This window comes from Ceratina calcarata, unplaced genomic scaffold (genome assembly GCF_001652005.2).
Source record: "Ceratina calcarata isolate Rehan_Ccalc_2016 unplaced genomic scaffold, ASM165200v1 scaffold428.2, whole genome shotgun sequence".
NCBI lineage: Eukaryota > Metazoa > Arthropoda > Insecta > Hymenoptera > Apidae > Ceratina > Ceratina calcarata.
The window spans coordinates 682043-703611 of record NW_017166501.1 but is presented as its reverse complement, the minus strand read 5'-3'; the positions used below and the strand labels follow the sequence as shown (position 1 = coordinate 703611).

General features: G+C 46.9%; 3 protein-coding genes and 1 long non-coding RNA gene across 6 annotated transcripts in view; 3 read left to right on the top strand and 1 right to left on the bottom strand.

The window, feature by feature from the left end:
* Positions 1–931: 931 nt before the first annotated feature.
* LOC108626697 (uncharacterized) lies at positions 932–2129 on the top strand. Its single transcript, XM_026815054.1, has one exon. It carries the CDS (start codon positions 1801–1803, stop codon positions 2110–2112), a length of 312 nt encoding a protein of 103 aa, XP_026670855.1. The 5' UTR covers positions 932–1800; the 3' UTR covers positions 2113–2129.
* Positions 2130–2477: 348 nt separating this feature from the next.
* On the top strand, positions 2478–6875 carry LOC113464576 (uncharacterized). The gene is made up of 4 exons (XM_026815051.1): positions 2478–2552; positions 2731–4781; positions 4910–5709; positions 5819–6875. The coding sequence occupies exons 1-4, from the start codon at positions 2487–2489 to the stop codon at positions 6331–6333; spliced, it is 3432 nt and encodes a 1143-aa protein (XP_026670852.1). The 5' UTR covers positions 2478–2486; the 3' UTR covers positions 6334–6875.
* LOC113464577 (uncharacterized) lies at positions 4823–6887 on the bottom strand. Its single transcript, XR_003389421.1, has 3 exons — positions 6805–6887; positions 5178–5314; positions 4823–5032 (listed from the first exon to the last, which is right to left on the bottom strand). It is a non-coding gene; the product is annotated as an uncharacterized LOC113464577 (long non-coding RNA).
* A 2366-nt stretch (positions 6888–9253) lies between these two features.
* The window catches only part of so (SIX homeobox 1 protein sine oculis), a 22442-nt gene continuing 10126 nt past the window's right edge, over positions 9254–21569 (top strand). For 2 of the 3 annotated variants that reach the window (XM_018027655.2, XM_018027653.2), the window contains exons 1-3: positions 9254–10882; positions 12818–13100; positions 14246–14480. In XM_018027655.2, the coding sequence (XP_017883144.1) occupies positions 10598–10882; positions 12818–13100; positions 14246–14480 (803 nt within the window). In that variant the 5' untranslated portion in view covers positions 9254–10597. The remainder of the gene's footprint in view (positions 10883–12817; positions 13101–14245; positions 14481–21569) is intronic. The other variant, XM_018027654.2, reaches the window with a different exon arrangement.

Sequence of the window (21569 nt, the reverse complement as noted above, 5' to 3'; positions counted from 1 at the left end):
GTCCAGTGGTTTGGGAGTTATTGGCAAAAAACGAAAATTTCGAAGAAATTGAAGGGGTACCCCTTGGAAAAATCTCGGAAAAATCGAAAATTTTTTTTTTGTTGTTTATTATTACCATTGTTTTTCCGACGTCGGATTTCTTTTTAAAAAATGCGTTTCTAAAATGCATAAACTTTTGGGATTGACTGTATTGCCAATACATCCTTAAAGCGTCGATTGAGGCAATTAGTTGTAGGAGATTCTCGACTAAGGATATCTGAAAACAAGTATCTTTCGTTCTGTGCTTCCGCGACGGTTTTCTTTCGCTCGTTAACGATAGGCGAGGGACGAAAGGCGGTTGCGCCTGTCCGGAAAGGAGAACGGTCTCCCCGCATTGGTCCATCCGCGGTTACCATGGACGCGAATCATCGATCTGTTCGCCGTTGACGTTTGTTTCCGGTACGGGGCATGCTCCAACGGAACTCGGTCACAGTATAAGAAAAAACAGTAGGTTCACTTTCTCAAAAAGCGTACCAATAATTGTCACTCGCGCATGACCGAAACGCACCACCAACAACATGGCGGCTGTGTCACTTCCGTTTCACTTCAAATTCAAAACATATGTCAAAAAGATAAGTGAAAGGGGTGGCTTTTCTCCTATATTTAAAGAACCACAAGCAGCAAACGAGGGATCGAAGGAAACTATTTTCTTATATTGTGACTTGCAATCAAACTTAAAGATGTTCACCTGTTCGATTTACTGATTATAGAAATGCTTCAAATTTGAACTACACGCAAACAGTATCGTTTTCTATCTCCTTAATTGAATTTACTTCATTAATTTCATGTATTGAAAAAAATAGCATCGACCATCGATTAAATTTTCTTTCTATTTAATCGAGAATGAACAATTTTAAATAAATCGTTTTAATAAGAATAATCGACCGTCTATTATAATAGCAAAGCGATTTGCATGTTGGGCCGATTAAAGGGAAGATGTATGTCACGAAGCAATTCTAGTCTGAGCCAGTTAAGCGTGGAAATAGACGATTAAACGTAAGCCCGGATACTTTTCAAATCCTTTGAAATGGGTCTCACCCCTTCGATACGGCGACTAGAGAAGCGAACCAAGTTCTCCTCATTAAGGCATTATCCCGTCGCGTCTCAAGCAGCGCAAAGATACGCAATCGAGTGCACCGCACTTAAATTACTCCCAAGTCGAGTCCTCGAGAACTTGGCTCGTTAAAGCACGGATGTACTTGCGAGTTTTCCTGCCGACTAACAACGGGGCAACAAAATTTTTAATTAGGCAATTTCCGATTCGGTTTCGTTCATGTTTCACCGTCTTCTGTTCTCGAGAGATACTTCAGGCGGATGAATAATAAATTCTTCGGTTAAAATGTGATATGTCTTATCGAAATAATGGGAGCATGTGCCATTACTACGAAAAATGTAAACTTCTAGGAAGCGATCGTGATTAACGGAGGATTTAAAATTTTCATTGGACATGAACGAAATCAGGGCGTTAACCAGACGATCTCTGTTACCGATTTTTACAAGCTCCTTGCCGGTACATATGCAATTATTCTTAATTATAAATTGTAATCAATCTCATTAAATCTATCTCATCATCTCGTTTATTCAACATGTTCATTCAACTATAAACAGTATGTGGTTATAAAATTTGTGACCAACTCTGATTACGTGAAAAGTATTTTAGTGTCTGTTTGATGAGAAATGAAAGGGTGGTAGGAAAAATGTTAAGACTGTCGGTGTTAATGATTTGAAGAAGAGGGCCTACAGCACGGGCGAGTCGAAGACATGGGAACCGTTTCGGTCGATCTTAGGGCAGTGGACAGAGGTGAAAGGCGAACCCTGCTGGGTGGAAGTTCTCATGCCGCGGGATCCTCGAACGAGGGTCGTGACTCGAATGAACAAAGTCCCGTCGGAAAAGATCGCGTACGGGGTGAAGTGCATTCGGCCCAAGCCGAAGATCCGGAGAGAGATGGCGGACGACTTCAGGCGGAGGACCCTGAATCTTACGGTGAAATATTGAAATTCGCCTATCCGAAGGGCAAGCACAAGAGCGGGAAGAAGTCCCACTGCAAACGGCGTGTCACGTTTGCTTTGTAAATTTTCGATGTGATAATAAAGCTAATTGAACATTAGAACATTTAAGTCGTTGTTTCAATCGATGATCATTTATGAATTACGTTTGAGATCAAATCGATCGTTTCATCTCTCATTTAATCGCGCGAATGTGACGTTGGACGCGTTTTTTCGCGGCGTGATAATCGACGACTGAGATCGAGATTCGATTCGCGGATGTTTCGATAACCGATCCCCCTTTGTTCGTTAATCGACACCGTCAGTCATCGTTCAAAATGCCGCGTCACTGAACAGACGGGGATGACATTTGCCGTTTAAAATTATAGTTACACGTTCAAAATTTTAAGTAATCACGGAACAATTTAATACATCCAAGGGTCCTCTCTTCAATAATAACAATGAAAGGAATCAGGACTTTGGTTTTGCAGGATCTTCAGCATGTCTTGCCTCCTAAGGGTTTACAGGTACGACCGACGTGAATCGACATTCCCCTTTATTAATTCTAGAATCCAATGGCAAAACGTGATAATTGCGGTCTCTTATCAAATTTTTACGAAGCTCCTTCGATAAAAAATGTCAATCATGTTTTGCCATACGAATACGAAGATCGATCGATTAACGATAGATTTCTGAAAAAAAAAGAACCGACTGGCATCGAGCTACCAACTATCATCGTCGTCGCAACTGCACACGAGCCCTCCGTCCGGTCGATTTTGGAATTTTTTCGAGTTCTCGTCGAAAGAGGAGGCATGCCGTGACGCGGAGAAGTGTACCTCGTCGAAGGACATTGTGTCACCGTTGCTCTCAGCCAATCAGCTCGACAGCGTCAGGAAACCGCTGTCGGTGAACGCGGCCGTCGCCCCTTCGGCTCTCTCGTTGATCCCGAAGACGTACGGCTTCGACTTGAAAAATGCGTCGATCAGTTGCCTAAAAATTCCTAGACCGTTGAGACAGGACAACTTAATGTCCATGCTGGACGGAAATCCGGTCCCGAGGACGTTGAAGTGGAAGCTGAAGGGGTACAAGACACTGCGGAACGAGCAAGCCGGTGACTTCGCGTTTGTACCCGGTGGCAAGTCTTACGACTTCGACATCCTCTCTCGGACCGAGTACGGCGAGTTCTTGAACGAAGCTAACTGCGTGAGCAAGAGTCTGGTCAAGCAGCAAAAAATTGCTCCACCAAAGTTAGAGAACACCGCTAAGAAGGATACTTTGTGTCTGACCGCAAAAGCGATTGAGAATAAAGAGAAGGCAGGGTATGTGAATAAACTGGAACTTGGAAAACTCGATGTTGCCAAGGATGAAATCAGCAAAATGGAGTCGAGCAACTTGCCTGCTGTTTTGGACACCCCGGAGTCTACAACCGGTGTGCCAAAGCTGATCGCCAGTTCCCTTCCCAAGAAAGAAGATATACAGTTCCTTCCAGTGTCGAAGGCAGAATTCCCAGTCGCTCCAATAAAGAATCAGACACAACCATCGGCTCAATATTCTTCCCAACCGAAGAGACCATCGAGTCCATCGTCTCCAGCGATGTTGACCGACAATCGTTCTCCAGCTAACAGTCGGCAGGAACCACCGATGGAATCTTACGAAGATAAACGAGTTTCTGAACACGCCGAACAACAAGCGTCTTCCGAACCGTCGAGCCGTTACGAAAATTACCCTGAAGTTACCGAAGAAGTTAGCCCGAAATGGTCCACCGTGGAAGAATCGGTCGCCAACCAGCAATTGACGGAACAGAGACTCCACAGCCATCAACTGCCACCGAAGGCACCTCAGACCAAAATGGACGCTGGTCAAGTTAAATCTGAGAGAAGATTCGCACGGAAGGGTCTGAACATAGCATCCCAGCCCATGCAAGGCGAGCTGGAAACGTCTACGTACTTCGCCCCTCGTCCCTTCAAGCGTACAAAACCATTGAATCAAAAAGATTTATCGAGGCCTGATTACGAATCCATAATCGGTATTCCTAGACAGAGTTTACAATTAAATATCTCCAGACCTGTTCAGTCCAGACCGACGAAGTCGTCTCCATGCGCCGCGACTCATGCCAGATTACTGCAGGGTACTAGAAATTCGGATCCTCAGGGATACTCTGGACATTCCCTTGGATCTACTGGCAATGGCTCGATGGCTGGAAGCTCGGGCGGAGGCTCGCGAAAACCTCCTGCAGCCTATCCTCCCATCACGTCGAAAAGATCGTCGTCCAACAGCTCACATTTGCAGGATTCACCGTTCACTAGGAGGAACGAGATTGCCTCGCGGACGAATCTGAACACAAACAAGAACTCTGCATCGAACCTTTCGACGTCCAGCGCTAATCAGTCGAGGAGGTGCTCAGAAGGCGACGACAGGTGTTCTAGAAACACGTGCGGCAGACGCAAGTGTGAGAGGGAACGACCGAAATGCAAGGATGACAGGCCGAGAAAAGACAAGAAGATTTGCAAACGTTATTGCTGTCCCGCGCTGCAAACGCCAACCTGCTGCGATTATAACAAATTCCAATGCCCGAAGGATCCGCCCATTCGTAAGATACCAAAGGTGAAGCCGGATCATACTTGCTTGCCGCAAGAGAAACGGGCAAAAAAGAGGGATCAGGATCATGGTGGCCAAGAAATTTGTACGACCCCAACGAGGAGAAGAGACCGTGATCGTTCTTGCAAGAGGGAGAGACGCGAGTGTAGTAGGGATAGGTAAGGATATTTAGAATTATAATACAGCGTGTTCAATTATTTATTATTTTATTCTTGTATCGAAGAACGGATTGAATCGTTGATCTCCTTTCATTTAGTTGACACTTTATATTATTGTAAACGTTTAGAAGTTGCGATCGGCGGCAGCAGCAGCAGCCCTGCCAGAGACAGAGGAGACCGTGCAAGAGACAGGAGCGTGAATGTCCGCGGCAGCAGCAGCAGCAGGAAGAACAACAGGGTGGCCGCGAGTTCTGCACAAATCCGAGGAGACGGAGAGATTGCAAACGCGAGAGAAGATGCGACGACCAGTGCAACCGAAGAGACCAAAAATGTTCAGGAAGGAGGAATTATACTCAATCCGCGTACAAGGAGCGGCCGAAGCAGACGCATACGAACCTGAAGCGTTTCTCGTCGCTCCCAGCTTTCGCCGTACCTCTGATCGGCATAAGGGCGACAGCTGAGAAGAAGCCGAGTTTGGTCAGTTCACCGTCGAAGGTCAGATTTTACGTGAAGGAGACGCCGTCGGTGATGTCCTGCAAGGATAAAAAATCTGATACGAAGTGCAAGAAGGACGATCCTTGCGCGAAGGCGGGAGGGTATTGCGACGGAAGGGCGGAAGGCTCCTGCAAGGAACGTGCGAGCAAGACGAAGTGTGCACCGCCGAAGAAGCAAGACCCTTGCAAAGGTAGAAAAGCGGATCCTTGCAAGGCGGCGACGAAGTGCACTCACACACCCAGAAAGGAGGATCCATGCAAAGCGGCGAGCAAAGGGGGCTTATTGTCTTGCGGTAAGATAAGGACGGAAAAGCACAACACAGTATGCCAACCGATGTGTTGCGAGGGTTGGAAGAAGGAGAAGGAGAGGGCCTGTTGCAAGATCAAATTGCAAGAGTCTCAGTGTGGAAAAAAGAAGGATGATAAATGCAAAGGTTCGTCAGGCAGGAGAAAGAAGTGATCGATGTCCGGTTGTGCATTTTATACCGCATCGTACTCTTGGTAAGTACTTTATTAGTAAGTCTTACCGTTTCGTAACTACAGATACGAAGAAAGCATCTTGCGCTCGGGACAACGACGAGGAGTCTGAGAAGGCAAGGGCGGAAAGGATGGAAAGGGAGCGGAAGGAGATCGAGGACTGCAAGACAAGAGCCACGGAATACGAAGAGGATAAAAAGGAGAAGAAAAGTACCGTGACATGCAAACAGCAGAAGAAAAAGGGCAAAGATAACACTACCGGTCCCTGCGCCAGGTTCTCCACTATTTCCTCCTCCGATATGTCACCCCTTATGAATGCGTGGCCCAAAGCCTTTATGAAGCACGACAGCAGCAAATTACCAAATGTGCCGTTAGATCGATCCTATTCCACCGTAAAAACAACGAACTCCGACGAGTTCGGTGCTGAATTGGGCACCGAGAATAACTTTTGGAGTTTCAACGACAACGACAGCGGATACGAGGAGCTGCCTGTACCGGTCGTGATCGAGAACGACGACGTACCGGACAACGACTCTTCTGGCAGTTCTAATTGGTTCTTCTCTTGGTACGATCAAAATTAGGAAACTTCAGTATAACGAGGAGAACGCACCGCATTATAAAAGTTATGTATATTTCTACTGTACGTCCCGCAGTATAGTCTACTACTCTTTGCACAAAAAAAAAAAAATGAAATGGAAAAATGCACGTCGAACTAGTACGATTCTATACATATATGTAAACGTATACTCAATGAGTAATTCCATATTTCTGGTAACACATACCAATAAACACTTCGTCCACGTATCGTTCGTTGATCTTTATCGAGCTAGAAGCGTCTGTACGATCTAATAATTATTCCGCCCGGTGGCACGATTCGTGGATCAAAGTTCGCCTCGATCGAGGCGAGTGTCGCGGCCGGTTACGGGACGTCTTTGTGCAAACACGATAGAGGCGTACGCGTGAATGGAGGGCTAGCAATTATGGGTTATTCAGGTCTCGCCACGGGATACCCGGGGTGCCGTCACCATGGAATTTTTCGTACGCGCGTATACCTGGCGCCAATCCCCTTTTTACGTTCCGCGTACAGGACTGTTGAACGGCGCGCTGCCGAAAAGAGGGGAACCGGGAGTAAGAGAGAAAAGCGTGCGGACGTCTCTGCGGGGATCCCGCACTCTGCCACTTATGGGAACGTGATACGAGCTTTTCGTTGGATGCTCTCTTGCGTTTTCACATTGTTGCGCAACCACCTCGTCCTTCCTGCTCCTATGCTCCCGTTTCTCCTTCTCCCCGTGGCGCGCCTCCGCGGGTCTTTGCCTCGTCGACAATAGGAATCGATGTCAATGCGAGCGTACTTTGTGTCTCGACTTCCGGCTCGTCCCGGAAGGAGAACATTTCGTCGGAAATGTTAACGTTCCCCGTGAGCAATTAATTATTTGCGATCTCGTCGACGTTCAAATTTCCTTAAATCAGTCCAAACGGCAGGATAGTAAAAACTGTTTTCAAATCTCGTTCATAAACGAATCTCTGGATAAAAAGTTCAATTTTTCAATTAGAATCTTTTGATTAGATGATCTGCTTTTTCGACAATGGAAATTGAAAATGGCCTCGTTTGAAATTAAATAATTCTGCCGAAACTGATACATTCCCAAGTGGTTGTGTGCGGTTCTCTCCGACGGGATGCCACCCGTGGCGTCACCATTCATCCTGATGGACACACGGCCCCGAAGCGGTTTGTGGTCCAGGAAGAAGTCGTTGACATCATAATGTGATGTGTCTAGATCATGCTCAGGCCCTCAAATCAACCGCTCGATCTTCTTTCGTGACAACTCGTTTCAAAATTTACAAGCACGTACATTTAATTGAGAACGATCTCCGTCCGTGACTTCATATAAAATTATTTCATCCTCCAGCAAAATATTAAACGTCGAACGGCTTCAAGGCTATTTGTAAATAACTTTATGCCAAAAAACAAGAAATTCTGTCAGCCATGTTAGCACCAAATCTTTGATAAGGACGCGTCGGTGCTGAATACTTTCTAGGGATGCTAATGTAAGTCCAGTAATGCATTCGGCACGTCAGACTTCGGCGAAAGACATCGTGAAATGTTCTAACGCGTATTCTGTGTTCGACATTGCGTAAAAATCAAAGACCGTGCCATGAATAAGTGCACATGTATCGATTTGATATTACTGTAAAGATCTGGCCACGGAATGGAGGAGGCAGGGGGGGCCTTCTGGTAAGAGGACTGTGCCGAACAGCACAGCACTTACCCTAGACTGTTCGGACTTGAAAGTTGATTTTTAACACGCACGTCTGTGAGTTCTTCCGAGAAGAATCCAAGTTAGTTTTCTCAACGATCACGACGAGTGGCCGTGACCCAGGGAAGCGACGAAAGAAGAGCAGAAGGGGTTTTCCACGATGACACGTGCGCCGTTCGAGTAACGTCCCACGTCAATCAGCGAAGATGGAAAACGGTGTGTGCAAAACAAACGGGCGCGCCGTCTCGTTCCAGCTTAACGAGGGATCCGTCCACGCCAGGAAGGAAATCTGTTCGGCATTATTTTAGGTAGCGGTTGTTTTTTCAAAAGTCCTTACGGTCTGAGAAAACAGAGTGTCCTTTGTCCACCGGCCATACGACTTTCCTCAGACTCGATCGTCGGTCGACTCGCGGAATTGGAACATTTTTATAAAAAGTCGGTTCTTGCCAGACGAAATCTAGACGAATTGATGAAGTTGTGCAAGCAGCGTCGTTACGTCAGACCTGGCCATTTGCGCGTAAGAAATCTTGGGGAACTGGTTGCATAAATTAACCACAGTGGTATTAAACTCCGATTTGCACGTCGTGTAAATGAAAAACGATTATTAACACCGTTCCCCTCCACACGGTGAAAATTCAATTTACGAGAATTACGCGAGAGGACAGACGAGATATTTAATAACAGGAACTGGTTAATAACAGCCTCAATAAGAAACATGTAAACGCAGGTCAACACATTTCGTTCATTCTCGAAAACAGCGAGGATTGAAATAACTGCGGGGGAGAAGAAGATCTGAAATATTTCGACGAGAACGCGCATCTCTTTAACGACTCGTGTCCCTTTAATTTCCCGCCGATCGATCGACGGTCCCGCGATTTTCAAGTCTCGACGGAGTCGTCGCGCGAATTCCGCGACGGTACTCGCGAGAACGGTTAAACAGCCGGTATTGCAATGTGCCATGGAAAACCCGGTTCGTCCGTAGCCGGAATGGATTCGTCCGATTTCCGCGGATCTCTTCGGCCGCGCCGGTAGAGGTAGGGAGACGCGGGGGTGTAATGAGGCTGACTTATTGCTGCGTTTCACCTGGCCAATGGTAGACCGGGATGGTGGTCGGGACCTCGCCCAGCACCCAATGGTCGTGGAGTTCTGGTAGCTGTAAAATCAGCCACGCCTCGGCCAATCGGCGAACAGTTGCGCATGACAGAGTGAATCGTCGACGGAGGACGCCGGAGCCGCAGTTTCTTCTGGTGCGTGCGTAGGAGAACGTCGCGATCACGAGAGAAAGAGACGGGGAGCCTTGACGTTTATCCGCTCGGACCGTCGCGCGAGTCCCCGGTACACAATACGTGAATCCTCCGCGTGTGTCCCATGCACGTTCCAGCGAATACGCGTGTCGCACTTTCGGGAGTGACGGATGTGTAATATCCGACGTAGTGCGGGTCGCGAGTGGGTTCGGTGTCGCGAGGCATGATTACCGGTTCGAAGAAGCCGAGGAGGAATCGCTGGGACAAGAGAGGGACAGAGAAAACGGACTATTTAACAGAGTCCTAATAATAGCCGGTGCGCATTCGTACGCGAGTATACTAAGCGCCTATAAATACGCGCGTACCACGGCCCGCGGAAACACGAGCCCGTGGATTTCACGGTGCAACCTGCCACGAGGAAAAGACGGGAAGATCGCAGGGGAAAAGGGGGAGAATAATCTTCGAGGGAGGAGGGCGCACCTGGCGCGAGAAACTTGCCATAATCGGATCTAGTCGGAGGCAGTAACGCAAGATAATCGCGAGGGACCGAAAGGACACGATAAAAGAGTGGGAGAGAGGGAGAGAGGAACGATCGGACTGTACCAGCCTCTGAAAGGAGATTAGAGAATAACCGCAACTGGAGTGCGAGATTTTATTATTCCGCGTATATCCTTTCTTTGACTCTCGTAACACGAGAAACATCCCGGTGTTCGTCGGAGCTTGCAGCAACTCTCTACGAACGGCGGTGGCCTAAAAATATCTCCTTCCTGCATATTCTGACGCGTTTACACCGTCGCGAGTACAGCGACGCGTTCCTCCTTTGTCGTCGCCGTACACTTTTTAACCCTCCGCAGCTTTCTCTTCGAAAGCACGCGACCGCTTCACCGCACCGACGACGGCCTCGGTGTTCGAACCGGGAGAAAATCCCGCGCGGATACTTTCGCTCGATCGGAAGGGGAAGGAAAAGATGCCGCGGAGAAAAGCGTATGCGAACGATCGTCGCGGATGATCGCCGAAAGGTATGAAGATCGGCTCGATTGACGTTGGCTCGTACGCAGCCGAATATCCGCCGTCGGACTCGCGACCAGGCCTCGACCGTCGGCACGAGACTTCCTCGACGTTAAAATGAACGCATCGTCCGGTAGTTTACCAAGTATAAAAAACAGAAGGAACCGCCTCAACCCTCGAACGCACGATTTTCATTGAGGGATCGTTAAAGAAGTCTGAAGGATCGAGATAAAATATCAGTGCGTGAAACGAAGTGCACGGGAGGACAGTGGTCCACGGTGGAGGGTGGAGGGAACGGAGTGCAAGGGGTCGCCGTGGGCCCCGGAGATGATGCGATGATGGCCTACGGTGGAACCACCGGAAACGGAGGTGCGATGGGACCTTCTTCTGGTGGTGCGGACGTTTTGGGTTCGACCGGTGATTACAGCCCGCAGGGCACACCGACGCCTCTCACGGGACACGCAGCCGGACCCGTCGAGGCTACTACCTACGGCCCCGGCACCGGTCCGGCGAGCTACAGTCCTCAAGACAGTCCCGCGAGTTCTGCCGGCGGTGGTAGCAGCAATGGACAACTTCCCAGCTTCGGCTTCACCCAGGAACAAGTCGCCTGCGTTTGCGAGGTGAGTCTCGAACAGATTCGATGAATCGTGTTTTGCCGAGTGGAAGTTTGAGATTTTTGGGCACGGTGCTGTGCGATATGCCACCCGACGGGATTCAACGACGGTCTTCGACTCGTTTTCCATTGTACAGACGAAAGTAAAGCTATTCATTTGTTTGTTTACTGTAACGAGATATTACGTATTTGGTGTACAGGCGAGTTAAATGTGCAACGATATAATTATCCGCGAAGTAGCACTTAACGCGTTCGTCTGCTTGGGCAACTGTTCGCGAAATACTAAACGGGGCCTGTAACTTTAATTTACGCGCGATGATGAAACTGTCCCTGAAATTCTCTGTACAATCCCCCGGGGCGTATTCCGTGGACACAACATTGTGCAGCGCCGCGCGCCAAGATTCACTTGCATGTCACACAGCTAATGGAGTTCATGCAATTTTACTGCAACCATAAATTGTTTTGTGTGCGACGTTTACCGCTCCTCTCGCGTCGAACGTCCCACGTGCCCGCGACGGAATTCGTTCGTTCTTACGTGCACCCAGTATTATATTTGGGACACAGGATTTTTTTTTGTCAAAAATCATTTTAAACATAACACTATCATAAATGATAATTAAAAAATCTAATGCATATTGTCAGTCGTTGAGTTTCTCATATTCTGTGAGGATTGAGTCGTTTAAAAATTTGAAACACGAGATCCTATCACGCTTCCCATAAGTGCATTACGTGTACCTACGGCTAGACATTTTAACTCCTTGCCCACGTCACACGGATATTTAATTTAATTTACAGCGAAGCTAAGCGATTCCAATAAACGAGAGATGGAATCGTTTAACGGGTAATTACACCCGCGTCATAATAAAGAGGCTCGGTGAGAGTAGCATTTACGATCGCGTCTATCAATCGTTAAAACCGTTCCTACGTCGCTCGTTTAAAAAATTGTATAATTTACAGCGACGTTGTTTTCGTGAATTGAAGTTTTTCGAGTCGCTGTTTAAAAACGCTGGAATTTGAACATTGTGACATTTGACTCCGTGAGACGTGGGCGCTAGTTGTCTTGTATCATTCGAGGTGATCGAGGGAAGTCGGTTCGTTCCTCTCGGAACGAGTCGTCCCATCGATGAAACTTCCGTTCGCCGGGTGCTTGGCGAAGACAAATCGATCCGAGTTCGCAGACAGCAGAAGCCTCGATGGAAACCGTTTTAGTTCGGCTCGGCACGTCGCGCTGTCCGTTTGATTTGCGATCGAACCGCAGCGTCGTTAAAATCCGGATCGCGATTCCTCTTCGGCTTTCGTCGCGGCTCGTTACTCATTACGCGGCTCCTCCTCGCGCAAATCGTGATTAATCGTTGGTCAGAGACGTCGCGCGAGGAAACTGGCCCGGCACCCGGCGAATGAAGAAGTAACCGCGGCAGGTGCGCCGAGACTCGTACCACCGTCCTCTCGTTTTCGTCGCGTTTAATGGCCGCTCGTTTTCGGTAATTTGCCTGTAACGAGCGATCGATCCCGTCACAGCTTGTTACCCGCTCCTCGTATTCGTTTTTTTACTCGCGACCTCGCGCCGCGATCGAAACTCGAACCTTCGAACAGGCCCTCGAGGTGCAACGGTGATCGCTCCACATTTTTGTCGATGAAATTATCATGTCTTCGGATTGAACCTCGTCGGTGTTACGAGTCTCCTCAGGTAGCGAAAAGGGCACGCAAACTCGTGATCCGTGACTTATCAAAGTGTGATCTTGCTTCGACGAGGTAACTTATCCTATTGCTCGCGAACGCTCGTCGACCTTTCCAACGAATGGGCACCCTTTTCGCGCTGAACGAAACACAAGATACGAGACGAAATTACGTTTGAGAGACATACAAGATACACTAGAATAAGAGGAGACCGGGATGAGTTCTGCCGACTAACAGTGTGCCCCCCCTGTCTATCGTCTTCAAGGCGATGGTGTCGTCTGTCCAGGTTCTCCAGCAGGCAGGCTCCGTGGAGAGGCTCGGCAGGTTCCTCTGGTCCCTGCCGGCGTGCACCAGGCTGCACCGACACGAGAGCGTGCTGAAAGCGAAGGCGATCGTAGCTTTCCACCGGGGACACTTCAAGGAACTGTACAGGATCCTTGAGAGTCACACGTTCAGCCCGCACAATCACCAGAAACTGCAGGCCCTCTGGCTGAAGGCTCATTACATCGAGGCCGAGAGGCTCAGAGGAAGGCCTCTCGGTGCTGTCGGTCAGTATCTTCATTTTTAAATCCCAACTTTATTTAGATAGAGTCCCTGCCCATCGGCTTTTCATAAAATACAGTAAAATAAACATTCAGTCAATGATCGTTCAACGAACAGCTGGCCGTTCGATTCGTAAGACTGTAGTCTTGTTTAGAAGCAACTTCGAATAAGCGAGGAATTGACGTTTGAATAGAGTTATGAGCTAACCGCGGAATTGCCGTGAACGTTTCCTCCGCCTCGGTTCAGGCTGGAGTTAAAAATACGGTGATCCGGCCACGTAACGACTGCTGAGTCTAATTCATCGACGATCATAATAGCGCCGGGAAGGGCGGAAATATGCTCGCGATAGGAACAAGGCGTTTCGCGCCCGAGGCCTGCCAGTTTTATTTCTGTCGCGCGTTGTAAACAGGGAGGAAGGCGAGTTTAACGAGCTGACATTCTAATTAGATCTTTCCATTTAGTTTTGCGAACCAATTTGTGTCATCCGATCTCGCGGGTCTCTACACGAGTGCGCACTAAAACCAGAGAGCAAAGAGAGAAATCCGTCGTCAGGTGACAGGTCCGGCTCTCTCGCTGTTAAGATTTCCGGCTGCTTTTGAAAGAGAACTTCTAAGAAATCGCTGTGTACCTAAGTCGAATTTCCACGGTTCAATTTGGTTGATGATTCAATAGAGATAATTGGAGGCGAGGCGAACAAATGTTAATTAAACGCTACCTGACTGCTCGCTTTGAACGTCCAATTAACACAATGAAAATTCGGTTTTGTAAACCGAAAAGTTTCTCGTGTCGGTCAGCGATAGTTTACAGTTTCGATGTATTTTTCATTAATTTTATAATTGGTGTCATTAGCAGAACAAGAGAGAGTTCCTTTTCTTGTTCGTATGCTGAAAATCCGAGACACGATGCATGGTATTTATAAATCGGACAATGGAAATAAAATCGAATCCGCGGTAAATATGTATGTTGTAGCATCGTTTAAAAATACCCTCTCGTAATTCAGGGTTTAACCGTCTTTCGCGCAGATCGTTTGATCCCCGAGAACTCGGTTCGTGTAACGAATGGTAATTTAATTCTGAATGACCGAGTTAAAAATCGTCGAGCTTCCGAGCGAGAAAAACAAAATGCATCTCTGAAGGATTTCTCGTTGCAGGGAAGTATCGCGTTCGACGCAAGTTTCCGCTGCCCCGGACTATTTGGGACGGCGAAGAGACGTCTTACTGCTTCAAGGAAAAGTCCAGGAGCGTCCTGAGGGATTGGTACGCCACCAATCCTTATCCCTCGCCTCGAGAGAAGCGAGAATTGGCAGAGAGCACCGGCCTGACCACCACGCAAGTCAGCAACTGGTTCAAGAACCGGAGACAAAGGGATCGCGCGGCCGAACACAGGTATTTACTCCTTCATCGATATATTCAAACACGTTTTGAGACACGAAAAACGCTCTTGCGTATTTCAATCGTATCCGATAAAACTTCAAGTAAATTCATTGCCTATCGAAACCCAAGACTGTTCTACATACAATGTACATTTTCCAATATGTATTTTTCTCGCGACCAGTCTCGTCAAAAGGATTAATCGACGGTCGTCGAGGAGAGTTGATACCCGTGGAATTCACGTAAGGCGCAAGCGTGTGGAAGTTTCGTGTTGTTTGGAAGGTCGTTGCTCCATATCCGATTTTAGAAACGACCGAGCAAACTCGAAGACCTCGTAACCGCGTAACGCTAGCGATGCTGCCTTTTGTCGGACCGTTCATCCTGACCCGCGTTTAGAAATATTCAATATCGTCACTGGATGAAACTCATCCAAACGCAATTCAATTGTTTACCATTAATAGTAAACAAAATTTTTTTAAACGAGCAAACGTTCGTTCTTTTGATCTTTTACGAATTATGAGTAAGAAACGCGCCACGCGCGTTGCCACGAGAAGGAGACGATATTCGAGATCGCGGATGGAATCGCGTGAAACAAAAGAGTTGCAGATAAGCGAGCAGACGGCGCCGACTCGCAAATTAGCAATCAGCATCTTTTTCCCTTATCGTATTTTCGCGTTCCAACGACACCTCCGCGTGCACATTCGGTTATCAGACACCGTTCGCACAGAGATAGGGTGGTCAACATTTTTCTGCTATCGACAGCACGACGAAACGAGAAACAAATAGGAATGACGATCGTTCTCATTTCATATAAAGAGTACGAAAAATCTCCGTGGAAATTTTTAGTTAGAAATACGATAATGATCTTGTTTTGCCATCTCTCGCTTCGCGGAATCGGCAATTTTATTCGACCGAGAGATCGGAGACAATAGAGGATGGCTTAGACGAGCGATTCTTCTGTCGAGCCTCTATTTCTTTTTGCTTCTACCCGTTTGCTCGTCGTATAACTCCGAGCACGTGTGACTAATTAAGTTCTACGAAATGTCCTAGCACCGTCGCGTCCTGCACTCTCGTGTCGGTCGAATTTATCGCCGAGCCTCGATCGTCAAGGTTGCATTCCAATTAAACCCGTGGGTGGGAATTTGAATCGTCACTCATTTTATCTGCGTTCGTAGCCGGTCGCATAAACGTAATCGGTCTGAGATCCAACTGCTATCCTCTGGTATCTAAAGGATTTAATATAATTAAGTCGTTGGGCCAAGGCCTCGAAACGTTCAGAGCAGTTTATTAATTGAGCCATCCGAGTAATCAAGCAAATCTTTTCCCCTAACCGCCTTGCCATTGACTCTACGATAAATTCAAGTAGAATTTATCTCGGTTAGCATCCGAGCGCGAACTGCGACTGGGGCTTCGAGTCAAAAGCGCAACAACGATCATACCGTTCAGTGACCAATTCGGTATTCCATCGAGAGGGGGGTGTGCAACAAATTACGTGCTATGGGGAACGCATGGGGAGGGTGATATGGATGCTTTGTGGGATTTCCTGTAATTAATATGCCGCGAATGATGCCATGCGTATCCACGATACCCCCATCGCAGACAGATAGGACTATAGGAGCCACCGCTGACTGCCCTGTCTCCCTCTCTCTCTCTCTCTCTCTCTCTCTCTCTCTCCGTACTCGCCACCCTTCTCGGCCTCCCCGTCTGCCTTTCTGTTTCTCTCTGACCTTCCGTCTCCGTTCATGGGAATACACAGAAGCCATAAGAAATTCGATACGTTCCCCGTGGCGTGACACGGCTGTGTACCGGACCGGGCCTTCGCCACGGTGGTGCTTCCCACTTCCTCCCTCGCGAAATTCCCGCCGCCGCTGCCCCGTCCGTCCGTCCGTCCGTCCTGGCCACGATCCGCGTCGATGGATTCACCAAAAACGAGGAAACTGCTCTTCTTCTCCCATATTTACGACATCCCCGTCACGAGCCTTTTATCATCGGACAAGCTGTAAATATTACCATGACTAATATCTTCTGTCTCGAGCCGAGGACATGACACCGTCCCAAGTTTCAAACATTCGAGTTACTCATCTTAGCTACTCAATTTCTTACACGTGTTTGCTGTTGAAACGTAAATCGGAGCTGAGATAAAAACGTTCCTAGCATCTACTTTCATAACAAAAGCTTAAAAACAATAATGCACACTCATGTTTTAACGTCCCGCGTATTCCTCGATTTTATATCTTTCTGTAAATCCACGAAATCAGCTCAGTGATGAGAGGATTGCCTGCCGAGTTGGATCGGTAACATTGACAGTGAAAACTGTAGAGAATGAAGTCGTCGAAGGTTATTGCCTTCCGAAGTCGAAGTTTCGAGTCACGCGAACCTTTGAATAAATCGTCTGTTCGCGGTACGCGGGCGCGGATCACGTGTAAACGAGCTGGTTAAATCGTTCGATAAGAGCTCCCGGGGGAGGGTATACATCCTCGAGTTTGGCGTTTTTTGCCTGAGCCACCGACGCCCACGAGACGCCCCAGTCTCCTGGGGCCCGCGATACCGCTAACGTATACGCCCCTACACGAACCGGCTTTTAATTCACATTAGGATGCCCTTCTTCTAACCAAAATTCATTCAATCAGATCAATTTCGATCACATGCTCGTACGTCGTTTTTCCAATCAGTTTTTTCAAATGAAAATTGACGTTGGCTTATAAAAAAGCAAAGATATCACGATTGAATTAAAAAATGTACGTTCATTTAAATTTTTTCTAACGTTATTTAACTCCATTGAGAAAAAGATAATCGGCTAAGAAAAACAGTGTAGCTATCAGATGAATGTACTCTAATGATCTGGTATCTTAAACGCCGTCTAATCTTCGGGAATGCCGAGCATCGTAACCCGTTCGCCTGGTCGAGGGGTTAAGAACAACATCGCGCCGCCGAAAATAAATAAAGCCGGAAGAGGCAGACGGGTACGTGCCGTCCAGACGTTCGAACCTCTTCCGTTTAACTCCCGTTTTCCTTGCCGCGAAATAGAGTCGATGAATAAATAGAGAAACGTGCTGGATCCTCGACTCTCCAGTACTTTATGATACGACGAAGTAGTCAGAAACGAGTAGATGTAACATGTTTCTGTCAGTCTGGTTAATTGTCGAAGATAATTAATTCTTCTTGATCTTATTTTTGAATCACATTCAGAGAATTTTTATTATCACTGAATTTTTGTTCAATTAGTGTGAAACGATGTTGTATATTTATCGATAAAAACTGGAATGGCAAGTATCAGGGTAGCTAATTCACTTCCTCGGAATCGTGTTGGCTATATAAAGAGTCTTCTTGGCTCGATGGATCGAGAACGTAAGCTGTACAGTTCGGTGAGCCGGGGGTCGGAGCCCAGTAATGGCTCTGTCGTTGTTCTCCAGTGTCAACAAAACATTGCTAATGTACCCAGCGCAAACTCACCCTTGCCTCACCCTCGTTGCGGCACTGTCAGCGCACCCTCGTCTTCGTGCGACGATAAATCGAGGGTAGGAAAATGGAGGAGCTCCTCCGATAATCGACGATTCCATGAAATTTCGAAATGTCCGCTTTTTCCCGAATGTTTTATGCTCGATTTAATCGATTTTACGAAGTAACTTTGGACCATCAATCATCTCTTATTCCTGGTTTGACTAAATTTTAGAACGTAAGCTGGTTAGATTGAATTCTTAATTCCTCTCAATTACATCGATCTCCGATAACCGATTTATTGTTCTATTTCCGACTGTTCTCACAGACATTGTTTCATAAGTATTCTATACGAATTCTTATCCTATTGAATTAAACATTAACGAAAGCAAACATCGAATAATAATTAGGTTTATTAAAAGTAGAAAAGGAAACAGATATTTTCAAAGACTCGTGTGCCACTTTTTATCCATGTATCTAATCTGCACACTTACATTCTCACATTAGATATCACCAACGAATGTATACGTTAACGGTGACATTTTATTAGCCTCTGCGTCGACTGTTATGGCTGCATTAACGTTTTCTACGAATTGAATTTAACAATCGTCTGACATAACTGCCGACATCGCCAGATATACTTTAATTTTCCACTTTCGCTGTAATATTACAGAAATATGGTAGCTACGTTCCGACGTGGAACTATTAGTAAAATTGTTGATAAAGCTACTTTCGAGACTCTTTGTTCGTTGCCTGGTTCACACTGTTTGCCAAGTTTCCCTGTGTAAACGCGGCAGCCCTTTTGAAGGAACCTTCCGACTTTTCCTTAAATCAGACGGTAGTTCTATTTGCCCAGTTTGGCTATTTGAATGTTAAATTTTTCGTAGTGAATTTTACAAAGTGTATTAAATAAGATTCCCATTAATCGTTCAATTAAACGTACAATTAAAGAAAGTATTACAGTCTCTGAATCATTCTACAAGTCATATGTCATCATGCTCCGTTTTAAACAGGCAAAAATACACGAGAGGCCCACGACAAAGAAAGAAGTAAACCCCGGTATTAAATGTCCATTATTCAGCCTTAATTAAATCGTTCCATGAGTGTTGCCACGTAAGTGGAAGATGGAGAATGCATCAGATTGGAGTGGACGGCGTCGATTGGGGATGTGGGGGTTTAGGGGTTTCGGGAAGGGATGTCACTTCCCGGATGTGGAGAGAAGGACAGTTAGGGAGAAAAAGGGAACGAAGTCAGTGTCGAGAGGGCGTTACGAAGGGGACACGCGCACGGTAAGGGTTGGACGCGGGGGTGGCTGCGCCAATATTGACTCTCTCTCTGAAAACTGGGGGACCCCAGGGTGAGAAAGAGGGTGGCGCTATACCTTACCGCGCCTTTTATGCGGCTCCGACGTCCTCACGGCGCCGATCGTTCAACTCAAATTTTATTCTCGATTTAGTAGTTCTATTCTCTTCGATACGAAATTATTTCAAACAAAATTTTAGCCTTTTAGTAGAGGCTTGATGAGGCAGAACGTCAATGATATCCACGAAATTGGCCAAAAATATAGTTTTACTCAAATTGGGATATTCATCTCGTCAAGAAATTTTTACTCCCTTGGGCATCAAAGATTTTTTTATCTATTTTCCGATTAAATCGTTTAGTCGTTTAATTCGCTTAAAAGTCTCTAAAAGAGAACAAAAGATCTTGACGTCTTATTCTGGCAAGCTTTTAAGCAGCCGTGATACTGAAATGCTTGAACGTTTGACCTAACGAAATCGTGGTCAGGTACACGTAGCGTACGTGAAACGTATCAGAGTCCAACGACACGCGATTACGAGGCTCGTGATTCATCCGGTCGCAGCGGGAGATGAGCGCGAGCGAACGAGCGAGCGAGTGCACCGGGGAGAGAGAACAGGGCGAGGTCTTCGACTTTGATGGAAGTCGATCGGTATCGAGGCTCGACATCGACTTTGATGGAAATCGATCACGATCGTCGACGTGTCGAGGAGTCGCGGTATCGACCCACGCTACCGGCTGCGGCCGGCAGCAGCCAGACAGGCCTATAACGGGCGAGCACCGATTCATCAACATTGTCCTTCGCTCGTGGATCCACCTTCTTTCAGGATCGCTCTAATACAGTGGTGGGCAAACTTTTTTAATGGGGGGGCCACAAAGTTTAAGAAATTCTAGAGGAGGGCCAGAATTATAGAAAAAATGCACTTTATACTTCTCGACCGTCAAAACGTAATTACAGCGAGCCATATACTATCCATGTCGATGGGCCCTCGGCGGGCCGGATTAAATAATTTCGCGGGCCGGAGTTGGCCCGCAGGCCGTACTTTGCCCACCACTGCTCTAACAGCTTTTCGCGATACCTTTAACGCCCCAAGAACCATCGCTACTTCTCTTCATGGCGCCAGTGGGACTTAGTTTGACTCATTTCATCCGAAAACTTTCTCAACACGTTCGCTGTTCAGGATATTTTCATATGCAAACTGAACCGTTTATTCTGTCACCGAAATTTTGTAATAATGACCGGAAGCGATGGTCAGAATAGGGAGGAGGGGGGAGAGTTTCGGTGCAGAAATAAAGATGCGTTCGGGTCAAGCGGGTAGACACTCGTTGAAATCGTTCTCGCGATGCCGACGTCCCCGAAATAGCTACGAATACTGCCCGCGTACCATTGCCTGGTTTACGGTTACAGCGTGCACGGTGTCTGGGCAACGCGCTCTGCGTATCTGAAACCAGAGAACCCATCTCGTCACCGTGTCTCGTACGCGCAACGACATTCACGGGACCGTTGCACGAAAAAGGCGACCCCGCTCGCGAGAGTCGCACGCGCACCGTAATTCCGCTACCAATTCTCATTTTTCATTGCCACGCGGCAATTCCTCGTTCCCCGATTCTTCGACGGTTTCCAGCAAAAGCATGTCAAAACAATACACCGAAGAGTCTTATTACAAGATTCGTGATACTTGCAAGAGTATATAAAATCGCGGTACTTGCGAGACTTTAACGTGTGAAGAAATATTTCGATCGTCTGACACAAAATACATATTGCACTCAAGCATATGAGGATAGATCGAGCAGTCAATTGGGAGGCTTGAGATTAGGCGATTGAGAGAATGAAACTGAATGCGAGAGTTTCTTCCTTTTTCGTATCGTCACGTGCAAGAGACATAGAGACTCCTCCAACCCATGCTTCCTCTATCTTTTACGGACTCGACAAAAATATATTACAGCCTTGGTCTATTCTATTATTTATGATTGTACTTCATTACATTCTCGTCGGTCATAACGAAAGCTGCGAGCAACCAATGGATACGAATTTATTTCGTTGGACGGAACTGCAAAGCTCGGAATTTTGTCACCGAATCAAGTTTCGTATGGAAAATTTGGTATAATACGTAACGAGCATACGTGGAAACCGAATTCCGATCTGTCTACCAGGATCTCGTCTTCCATTCATTAGTTTACCTCGCCGCGGAGTCTGTCGCGCGCGGATCGTACGTACAATTATAAATAGCCGCATTTTCCATGTTTACGTGTTTATTTTCGGTTGATGAATTCGCGTTAGGCCCTCCGACGATCTCTCATTCAGACATCTCGGATTCAAAATTATGCGTACTAATCTTTCTTAAGGATGTATAGGCTATACACTTAAAC

Excerpts from the sequence above, each read along its gene's own strand:
- LOC108626697 (XM_026815054.1), top strand. The coding sequence starts at position 1,801 with ATGGGAACCGTTTCGGTCGATCTTAGGGCAGTGGACAGAGGTGAAAGG.
- LOC113464576 (XM_026815051.1), top strand. The coding sequence starts at position 2,487 with ATGAAAGGAATCAGGACTTTGGTTTTGCAGGATCTTCAGCATGTCTTG. Across the intron at positions 2,553-2,730 it reads TGCCTCCTAAGGGTTTACAG|AACCGACTGGCATCGAGCTA; the intron begins GTACGACCGACG and ends TGAAAAAAAAAG. Across the intron at positions 5,710-5,818 it reads GAAGGATGATAAATGCAAAG|ATACGAAGAAAGCATCTTGC; the intron begins GTTCGTCAGGCA and ends TCGTAACTACAG.